The 11446-nt window shown below is 30.6% G+C and overlaps 2 protein-coding genes across 7 annotated transcripts in view; one reads left to right on the top strand and one right to left on the bottom strand.

Annotated features, from left to right (window-relative positions):
• Positions 1–1568, top strand: part of LOC113522591 (multiple C2 and transmembrane domain-containing protein-like) — a 45379-nt gene extending 43811 nt beyond the window's left edge. For all 6 annotated transcript variants that reach the window (XM_026908329.3, XM_026908328.3, XM_026908330.3 and 3 more), the window contains exon 14: positions 500–1568. In XM_026908329.3, the coding sequence (XP_026764130.2) occupies positions 500–586 (87 nt within the window). In that variant the 3' untranslated portion in view covers positions 587–1568. The remainder of the gene's footprint in view (positions 1–499) is intronic.
• On the bottom strand, positions 1563–10696 carry LOC113522592 (multiple C2 and transmembrane domain-containing protein-like). The gene is made up of 14 exons (XM_026908331.3): positions 10506–10696; positions 10154–10244; positions 9449–9573; positions 8851–8997; positions 8184–8352; positions 7796–7980; positions 7086–7305; positions 6684–6829; positions 6243–6388; positions 5602–5681; positions 4335–4441; positions 3801–3910; positions 2993–3090; positions 1563–2053 (listed from the first exon to the last, which is right to left on the bottom strand). The coding sequence occupies exons 1-14, from the start codon at positions 10619–10621 to the stop codon at positions 1961–1963; spliced, it is 1833 nt and encodes a 610-aa protein (XP_026764132.2). The 5' UTR covers positions 10622–10696; the 3' UTR covers positions 1563–1960.
• Positions 10697–11446: the final 750 nt, after the last annotated feature.

The following is an 11446-nucleotide window of genomic DNA, read 5'->3' as shown; positions in this document are numbered from 1 at the left end:
GGTATCGTTCATATATCTTATCTTCTGCATTTCTACTATATAGTATAGTAAAAAAATATTGCTTAGAAATTACACTGCCGACTCGGCTGTCCGCCTCGGTTTCACACGGGTAGATATATAAAAAGATAAATTAGTATTTATAAAATGGCTTCAATAGGAAATTTTTTGGTACTTCTGGTTACATTATTGTAATTTTTGTAGAAAAAATTATTTAAAAAAAATATAGTCTATGTTACTCACTGAAACAGATAACTTTTTATACCTTAAAGAATTTCAAAAATAGGTTTTAGTTTCATCCAAGTCAAGCAAACATACATACATAAATTCAAATTCTTAAACTAGATAATTTTTAAAATTATGAATTAAAGCTTGTATGTCTTGCAAATGCAAGCATAAATATGCTCCCATTACTTGTAGCAGCGCTACTATCTATAATTTGTCAATTTAGATTAGATTTGAATCCTTGTATGAAGAAATTAATTTATTTTATTATTTTCAGAAACAATGGCGTGAGTTGAAAGTTCCAGAACCAAATCTCAGCCGCTCTGGATCAACTCGAAAAAAAGAAGTGCAAGAAGAAAATTAAATAATTTGTGATAATAATTAAATTTTGTCAACTCTCAGCTCCTAAGATTCTGTGATACAATATTATTATAGCTATTGGTGCCATATATAATGGCCTCATTGGTTTATATTCGGATGTTGAAATTCGAAAACTTTTTTACATTTTCTAACCTTAAAATATTTGACTATAGACTAATGACGCCATTTATACAGAGACAATTGAATCTCAAAAAAATGTTAAGTGAGCATTCATGAACAAACTTTCCTAATTTTAATAACCCTTGTCTATTATATATCGAGGCAATCTTGCCATACATTCCCACTTGAGTATACTTATAAGATTTCACTGTAGATAGTTTATGAACCGAATATCATGGTTGAAGAAGAGGAATATATGCCATTTCCGGGGAAATATTTGCTGATGTTTATTGTCTAGAAATTAACGGGGTAGAAGTAGAAAGGTAAGGGCATTTTTAACTGAGGCAATGGCAAACATTACGTATGCATCAGCATTACAACATGACTGTTCTGACTTTTCTGTTATTATATAGATTGTATATATATATAAAGGAAAGGGATATATTTGTGAAAATGTATTAGTCTGGTAAGTTAAAGGTTATCAACAGTCAAATCCCCGATCTCGTTATACGCTGTCTAGATTTTAGTTTCTAAGTTGGTACCCGTGGAAACAATACACGAATTTTAAATCGTGAGATTCTTTCTTTTCAAGTACAAGAGTACCCCTCAAACGAATTGTACTTTATAAGATATAGTAAGTGGAATGTTACAAAAATACCCAATACTTTATGACTGATGCTGACCCACTCTCCACCTTTGTCCTAATTCATTGAGTCAACTGCTCGTGTACCACACTAAGACAAATAGTGAGCCAGTATCGAACTTAGTACGGGATACCTAGAACTAAATAATAATAGTCAATTAAGTACTATTAGGTCTGTTATCGTTAGTTTAGGGTAATTAAGGAATAAAACAATGCATTTTAATATCGCTTTTTATTATTCACTTCAAAGTTATTTGGTTGCCTGTGGAAGCTCTATTATACATTCATATTTGAAACAAAAACCAGGTAATATAAAGAAAAAAAAATGTTATCCAGATACCCTCTCCAAAAATAAAAAAATAAACATGATTTTATTTATAATCTAAATAAAAACAATATTACATTTTCGTATAATTAATCTTTCTTGTTTTTAGGATGTTTTCTAAATATTAGAAACATAAATTGGTAACTATCAGTTCCCTAATGAAATATCGTTTTCTTTCTTCATATTTCGTTAAAAAGTATGATCCTGAGCCATTTGCATACATCGACCTTTTGCATCACTTTAAACCTACACTTTCAATAAATATATCTTTCATATCAGGTAGATAATTTTCACAATGTGCTAAATGATCTAGCTATAGGTGGTTTATTTACAATGTGATTTGTTTGTAACGGTTCCGGAACATTTAATTCCTTCCATTGTCTCTGCAATAACAAAAAAAAAAACATTTACTGGAGCACCTGTGATGCAAATCATTATACCAAAGATAATCGTGAATAACAAACGATTGTATGATTATAGAAGTTGATATCGGGTATTAATCACGTCAATTTCCAGGGGGGGATGACGAGACGGACGACCTGACATATATATATTATATATATATATATATATATATATTGGTAGCAATAAGGTTTATCAACCTCATTAGCTCATTAACTAACAAATTGGTACTTGTGTATCAAGGAAAGTTTTTTTTTTTTTGATGAGTGAAAATGGTATGGTAACCCCGCCTGCGCTAACGAGATACGCTGGCGGAGCACCAGTGAAGAGTGAGAATGAAAACAGACCAGTTAGCCAATCATGATGAATACATCGGGAATTAACCATGATAGTTTCCAGGGAGAACCGCGAGGTCGACCTGGTTGGGTATATCGCTAGCAATGGGATTCTCAGTCTCCATTACTAACAATCCCTTTCCCCCCAAGGGGAAGTTATTACTTACTTACGTTAATACTTATGTATTAGATATTACTGTTAACTATTCAAATTGAATTATACTAAATGTTTGTATCTATAATAAGTTTACAATTGTAATCTTTTGGAGGAAACAATAAAGAGTACCTAAGTATCTATCTATACATTGCAACTCAATTTCTATATTTGTGTTAATGGCATCCACTTGAAAAAGTTTTTTTGAATTTGTTAAGCTTACTGCCCTACCTTTTTTAACATAGGGGGCAAACAAGCTTGCGGCTAACCTGATGGTAAATGGGTAACGTCGCCCATAAGCACCCGCAACGTTCAGAGAAATTGCAAGTTTATTGCCGCCCTTTAAAAAGGACCATGCTCTTTTTTTAAAAGTTTCATGTCAAACATTACCAACATAAGAATCGAAGTTTACTTTTTTACCAATTACTTACCAATTGTTCGTTATCAGGTATCCTCGAAATAAAGTCAAGTATATCATTATTAGGTGTCCGTTCTGGATCCATATACTTCCTAGTAAACTTGTAAATACCTGTGAATAAAAAACACACATAAAACGTTATGTTTATGGATTATTAAACTGATCTAAACCACGTGAACTCGTGATGAATGTAGTAAATAGATTCAAAAATTAATTTCTTACTTCATCCATGTTCATAAAAGAAATTGTTAATAAATAGTTGTACATCACTATAAAAATTCATTTATTTTCAATTCGATTGTGTTTTATTTATGTTTATTACTTCATAATTCTATTAGATGTAAACTGATTTAGATTTTTTTTTATCTGAAAGCGCATATTAAAGATTGGTTCCATAGAAATTTTATCAAAATGGGTTCATTTATAAATCAAAATATCTGGTTTTGCCATAATTGAAGTCTGTTTCTTTTTGTGGAACACAATTTAATTATATTGTACTTCTAGGTTATATTCCAGGTATATGTATGTATGTAGGTATATTCTAGGTCATTTTCCAGTTTCTTAACGAAATAGCATTAATAATAGCAGTCCTGAACCTTTAATAACATATTAATCTGTGCTCTAACCCTACTACTATTATAAATACGAAAATTTGTGAGAATGTACATATGCTTTGACGTTTGTTCATACAAAAACTACTGAAATAATTTGAACAAAAATTAGTATACAGATATATTACATCATACTTAGAACATAGGATACTTCATACAGAGATTCACTCGAATTAAGTCATGAGATTAAACTAGAATTACGTAACTTACCCAAACCAATCATCATGTAGTTGAAGGGTATAAGATAAAGTCCAATGGATGCGATGACTAAAAACAACATCCCCAAATAACTTAAAAATGGCACTTGGAATGTCGCCAAACTGGAAAAATATAAATATCATTAATATGATGTCCTACTAACTTTTTTTAGGAATTTCAAAAGGTAAGTGTTTTAGCTGCGTCATCCCGGCATTTAATTAGCTACCCCTACTTTTCCCGTCGGTGTCGTAAGAGAGAGTAAAAGTCTAACTGCGGTTACCAATCTGCCTGCCAAGCGTGGCAACTACTCGCAAATCCCCTTATAGGGGAGACTATGTTCAACTGTGGACAATTAACGGCAGAGAATATAAACAAGAGTTTTCAACTTTTTTGTAACTATCATATTATACAATATTTTCGCCAATCCTAAGTCGATTTTCATAATTATCTTTATAATTGATAGAGTTTATTATCAGAATAATGGTCGTTTATCATATTCTACATCACTGTTTTTAAGCAACAAAGTCATATGTTAAAAAAACTTACTTTTGTATTCTTTCCGATAAACAAACCATGTACTCCACACATTTCGTTATGTAAAGCGTCATTTCTGGTAGTCCCTGCATTTTTCCAGCCATAGTCTTAAAGTCTAGCTGAAAATTAAGTTAAGATTAATAACAATTACGAGTATAGATAAAATAGTAGATACATTATCAGGACTTAACACGATAAAATATTACAGGTATGTAGTTACTATTGTAGTTACCTGCAATTATTCATCGCGTTAAGTCCCAATAGTACAACTATATTTAAAATATATGTCGACAACTCGAAAGTTTAAAATTAGCAGGTACATTGTTCACTGAGAAAAGAAAATTACCAAGTAGAGCATCAATAAAATGATCGATTATTAATACTCGAGGCTAATAGTTGAAGGACGGGTAAATCACGCAAATGATTTTTTTTTTTTTATTTCTAAATACCTATGTTACCTAAGCTTATTTATTTGCCAATCTCGCTCCTATGTAAACCTCGTAAGGGTTATCAAAATATTAACGAACAGCCCTGATACGATATTAACGCTTGCACTTAGTTACTAGATAAATATTGTTTTAATAGCAATATCCCGCGGCTTCACCAGTGTGAATTAGTATATAAAGTATTTTATTTTTTATTTTACACTTTATTGCACCATTTATAAAACAGTAGATACATTTAATTGTAATGAGAAATGAAAAAAGGCGGCCTTATCGCTAAGCAAAATCTTCCAGACAACCTTGGAGTAGAGAACATTGAGAAAACAAAAAATGTGTGCTATGTTAGGATATAACCTTTCCATTTACCAAAATTCATTTAAATCTGTTCATCAGATTTAGTAACTAATATCCATCCATTCATCGTACACAAATTTGACATTTATAGTAGATATTAATACAATTATTTAGTTTATACTTTAATTATTAAAGTTTATACTCGTACATTCAAGTAGCTGACAATCGTACTTTCACCTATATGATCTCAACTATAGTTTCATGTTGTCATATCTTCATTTAGTGAACCTTACACTCGATATACCCATATTTTAAATATTTGCAGTCGGATAAATGCACAAAGTAACAGAAATGAAGTGCGGTAAAATTTAGGAAGGCAGAGAAGTTAAAAAAGGGCAGTATTTGGTGAAACGTATTCAATAAGTGTCTTTTATTTATTTTTATGTTATATATTTAATAATTATATATCCTAAGTCAAATATTAACTGTTAGTAAATGAATTAAAGATTTAGTAAATATTAACAAGAAATTAATGAAAATACCTTTTCATTGTCGCTCACATCGCTTACTGTTATCGATCGATCGCTATCGTTCTTGTTAACAGTCCTAGAACGCATTTGGTCTAAAAATAGAGGAAAAAACATTTAATAAAGTTTGTAACTATGTAAATATTCATGGCATTTTTTTTAAAGATTTTTTTAAATCGAATTAAAATTTAATCGAAAAAAAACTCTAATCGTTAAGGCAGCTAATGTACTCTTATACTTAGTATTCTATCAGTATGAAACAATAGTATATTTTCAGCCTCTACGTAATATCTAGTGCAATGAACACTCGTCCTTATAAAATAAATTTGATATAAAAGGTATTGAAAACTGTATCATTAGCATTTCGCATTATTCGATGAGGGTTCGAATAATGGTCGGACCAATTTAATGAATGGACTCGGATCTGGATGATCCGAATTGTGCCCCTAAATATTCATTACTTTCTAATAATACAGGACTTGCTAGCTTAAAGATCAGACGATCTATGTGATTGTGTGATATTTAACAAAAAAAAGTATAGAAACAGATACTCATATAAAAAAACAACATTATGAAACATAATTCATCTAAAATGATAAATGCTATACGAATACTTTTAAAAATACTCAAAGATAAAGTAATAAAAGAATAATTACTCTTATTTCGTTGAGAGAGCCAACTATATATAAAAGGTATCAACAATAAAAGTGGCGTCGTCCACATTCTGAAGCAATACCAGAACCATATCCATATGACCAAAGCGATAAAAGACAATTCCTGGTTTTCCCATTCAAATAAATGCCTGTGAACAATATTATAATCTCTATTATAATACAAGTATATCACAAACGTTCATAATACAAGCAACTCCACTATAGAATTCTCTGCACTTGAATATGATATGCATAAAATTCAAAATATTCAATATATAAATTAGGATACTCTCTGGTATATGCTTGATGGTCTATTCGTATGCAAAATTTTATTAAAATCTATTCAGCCATTTAAGCGTTATTATGTCAAGTACAAATTACATGTGAATAAACTATATTTCTTAACAATCTGACTTTTATGTGTAATATAACAAAAAATATTACTTGAACTGCTCATTGGCTTGATACAAGGCTTCAAATGTATCTCTTATGAATTCCAAATTGCTGTGAACAAGGATGACATCGAACTTGGGAGGTTTTTTGAGGTATTTCACCTCCTTTGGCCGAAACATCTTGACTGCAGCTTTCACCTATAAAACAAAATTTCCTTTACAATCTATCAATTCTTAATAAAATATTAATTATACATTTAATTAAAATAAAAGTAAATTATGAAAATAATATCAGTTTACATACTATCTACCTGTACCTAGTTATCAATTTTAGATAGTTGAGTTAGGTACTATGTTACACAATATCATATTTATAGACCACTTATTTATTATTACTCAACATATAAGCTTGTTATCTTTGTATTTAATATACCTAAATATTTAGGATACTAACCGGATTCCAATAAACAGACATTTCTAACAGAAGTCTAGGACAATTTCCTTTAGCAGCATTCTTTTTAGATTTATCTTTCAAAGCATACCATCGCGGCGTTTTGTTGCTTATTCTCAACAACGGGATAGAAACTCGTCCCAAACTATCACTTCGTATCGAATTTAATATAGAATCATCATATACTTTAAGATCTAAACTTGATGTGATATCGTAGACATTGCTGAAATGAAATTAATACAAAAATTATTGAAAACTTACTCAAAACATTATAAATTAAATACTTAGTAATAAAGTTTTCTATTACCCGTCTAAGTATAGCGTCATAACTAATTCTGCTGTACCGTAGCAGTTACTGTGTTTCGATACTGATGATAAAACAGAATCTTTGACACAAAATAACATCCATTAACAACCCAATACTTTTATCCTCAGAAATAAAAAATACTAGAGCTTTCATAGTCAGCATATTTTATATCTATTCTGTTATAAACATCTCTTCTAAAATACAAGTAAGTATCCTAAAGTATTTTATGATAGGTATAGATGGTGTTTAACATGTCTTGGAAGCAGTGGATGGAAGCAGTCCCTATTTTGCATCAAATATCAGTCTGTTTGCTATGATATAGTTAATAAAATATATCTTTAAGAACAATATATTTGTTTATTCTGATCTAGACCTTATTTACTACGTTTATAGAAATGGTACTTACAAAACATAGCTTCTGTCCCAAGAATATTGATCATTGAAAACACGAACACTGTGCGTTTGGACCCTTTGATTATCAAGTTCCAATGTGCAATACGCATTAAGATTGGCATTAAATCCTTTCGCCCCTATGACTTTCACATGAAGCTGTCCAACTTCATTCCAATCATTGGTTAAGTTATGAATTGCCTAAAAGACGTTTTAATTTTTATAACTGATTTAGTCTTAGTTACTAACAAAGGAATCAGTAGATATATTTTGTTAGAATACACATTAGAAAAAATAAGATCCAGCCTGTTACTATCCCATTCTCTGTCACACAGTAGAGATAACATGCACATCAGTCAATTCCATTGCTTATAAATAAGAAATCATAATAAAGATATACAAACATATTTTTCGATGACGTCATTAGTTATTACGTCATTAGTAGAGGGTGGGATGCTCTTACGAGTGTCACACAGCGTCACCGAGAAATGTACTGAACCATAACCGTCATCCAACTGTTGCCAAAACTCATGTGTACGATCCTTTTCAAGATGTAACAGATCTAAAACACATCTAAAAACGAAAAGCGAACATATAAAAAGGATAACCCTTACATTTTTTCTAATAAGATTAATTATAAAATCGAAATTAATAAAAAAGTAAAATGAATAACAAAAAAAAGGGGGGAAAAGGGATTGTTAGTAATGGAGACTGAGAATCCCATTGGTAGCAATATATCCAACCAGGTCGACATCCTCGCGGTTCCCCTGGAAACTATCATGATTAATTCCTGATGAATTCATCATGATGGGCTAACTGGCCTGTTTTCATCCTCATCGATCACCCTTCACTGGTGCCCCGCCAGCGTATCCCATTAGCGCAGGCGGGATTACCAGTCCATTTTCATCCAATAAAAAAAAATAACAAAAGAATAAATGAATTAAAAAAATATTTGCTAGTTTATAAAGTTTAGGTATAATTATTTAATTAAATATTTTTTTACATTGGACTTGATGTAAGATAATATAATTCCGATAAATTTACCAAGGTAATTTACTATATAATACCTACCTGCCCATAAAATTCTTTTGTTTTCCTTTATCCCATAATGAAATCCTCAGAAGGTGATCCTCACTTAATTGTAATTCGAATCGTTCTTTCCATTCCGGGTGGTTGATACTTGTTGATACCTTCGATATCAATGTTTTTGACCCCAACCTTTTGAAAATTATTTTCACTTGTTATACTTATATAGGAGTAGGTAGCATAGTTTTTTGAAAGTAAATTTGATAAAAGAACTAGTCAATCTTAGCTTAGAAACTCCTTTCATTTATTAAAAAAAATCGATCGATTTGTTTCGCCTGATCATTTTGGACGAATTTTAATTTTAAGCAATTGATTTGAGATTGTAAAACAATAAAAACTGATATTAGTACGATTATTTTGCTCAAATAATAGAGCTACAGTGCGTCATTAGACATCCATCTCAAAATTGTTCAACTTTTATTAACAAATTTTACCTTTGACTTCATTAAGTATCTACTCCATTGTAAAATAGTTTTATTGAATTAAGACAATTTGATATCTATATGCTATTGTAATAGTTTAAGATCTGTTAAATAATACCAGTATTCAAATACAAAACATTATATTACCGTTAAGTTCTTACCTGATCCTGCAAAAGAGTCCATGAGTGGAGCCATCATCAGGCGTGTTTGGAAGATCTTTAGCTTCTACTAACACTACTGTTACAACTGTGCCTTTGATATACTTTTTGCCTGTTGTTTTATCGATCTATGGTATAAGATGAAACTTCTTTAGAACTTTACATGACTTAACAAATTAAATTTATTATTAATTGGTTGTTAAATAAAGTGCAAATGTTTATACAAAAGTCATTTGCACTCGTGTTTCTGCCACTATAAGCAGTCATGTTTTGAAATAATAAGTGGCATATGGCAGAGAAATTCAGAGAACAATTTAATTCCCAGAGATGCCAACGAATGAGAAGTACCACAGACTTTACAATGTATTGTGTGATGTCCATGGTGCAACTCATGTCTATAGACGATGATTACCATTTACCATCAGGTGGACTATGAGCTTATTTCTCATTTTAAGTTGCATAAAAAAAGTTCCTAATAAATACTTTTCTGACATGAGATTATAAAATTTCAGTGATGCCTAAGAATTAAAGTTTATTTCACTAAGGCTAGTTAGTAGTAGTTCGTGATACAGAAGACATATATATATATATAAATATTTTTTTCAGATACCTATTTAACAAAGATGTAAACATTCTTACAGTATAAACTTTCTTAAATTTAAAATGGTTAATTATAATCGTAATAAAAAAAAATTGCTAAAAATATACCGTATAATTTGTGCCGATCGAAGTAGTATCAAGATTTTCTGTAGATGGTATAGATTCTAATAGTGACCTTTTTTTCTTGCTGCCACGCCATCTATAAAGAAGATCATAATAAAAGAAAATACAGAAAACGTAAGTAAACTAATTATCTAAAGTGACGATTAGTATACCATTCGTGTAGTAATAGCTATTTAAATCACTCCATACTGTACAGTTTTCATTTTTATTAAATATTTATTGATAAATATTAAAGACGTTTGGCTCGGTTAAAATTTAAAACAGGTTTTAAATAACTACCTACATAGATACCTAGGTATTCTGTTAAAACCGATTTAAAATAAATATAAAAACTTACAGACTAGAGAAACTATTCTTTTTTCGAAGCACCACTGCACTGCTAGCACTACTACTAGCATTGGAATCTATAGAACGACGAGGCAGCTCAGCATGATTATTATTTTCACTTCCCATGTCTAAACAATTATTTCACTTTATTTTAACATTTCAAACACACACTCAACGTCTTAATTAAATTTCAATTGAAGTATTTACTGATTTTACATGTAGTTAGACGTACTAAATACGATAACATTAATCTGATTAATAAGATATCGATAAAAAACGTTTTTATCTACACCGAGGTGCTCCCTTACAAACGTCTTTCGAGTGGACTTTGATTTTATTTACATAGATATTATTTTTCACTTTTTCCAAATTAAAAAATCTATTCAATAATAAAGTCATTTACCTGCTATCCCACTCGTATTTTTGTCTCCAAGCGGCTATGCTTGCATGGCTGTTTCAGTTTAAAAGGTGCAATAACACGGGAAACTACCTGATATGTGAAGATATATATACAGTCTTTAAGAATCAAATCAATCAGAAGGCATTATTTTTTGCCAAATGATAATAGAATATTAACCGCACCTGCCCTAAAGGATTTGCACTGGCAAGGTTCCAGTTAATGATAATTGGTTAAGATGAAGTCAGTTCAGTAAGCCTGTCATGACGAATTTATCAAGAGTAAACCATAATAATTTCCAGCAATGGGGCCGTTAAATCTCATTATTAACAAACCTCCCCCCCCCCCCCCCCCCCCCGCCGCCCTTAAATCCGCTCATTACTTGGCAGATTGTTTGCTTTTTTAAGTTGTAACAATAGGTTTATATCTTTTTGCAACTTAAAAGGCCAAACAATTTCTACTTAAAATTCTATATGTACCTATGTGAAAATGTATACTGGAGATATAATTTATCTACACCAAATTTAAAATTAAAAGTAGTTATCTAAAATATC

Source organism: Galleria mellonella, unplaced genomic scaffold (genome assembly GCF_026898425.1).
Source record: "Galleria mellonella isolate WM207_F2 unplaced genomic scaffold, CSIRO_AGI_GalMel_v1 utg38, whole genome shotgun sequence".
In the NCBI taxonomy this organism is placed as follows: domain Eukaryota; kingdom Metazoa; phylum Arthropoda; class Insecta; order Lepidoptera; family Pyralidae; genus Galleria; species Galleria mellonella.
The sequence above is the reverse complement of the archived record's forward strand: the minus strand, read 5'-3'. Positions and strand labels throughout refer to the sequence as shown.

Coding starts and splice junctions, on each gene's coding strand:
- LOC113522592 (XM_026908331.3), bottom strand. CDS start 10,621: ATGGGAAGTGAAAATAATAATCATGCTGAGCTGCCTCGTCGTTCTATA. Junction 7,981..8,183: donor ATGACGTCATCGAAAAATAT/GTTTGTATATCT, acceptor AACGTCTTTTAG/GCAATTCATAACTTAACCAA. Junction 6,389..6,683: donor CAAGCCAATGAGCAGTTCAA/GTAATATTTTTT, acceptor TATTGTTCACAG/GCATTTATTTGAATGGGAAA.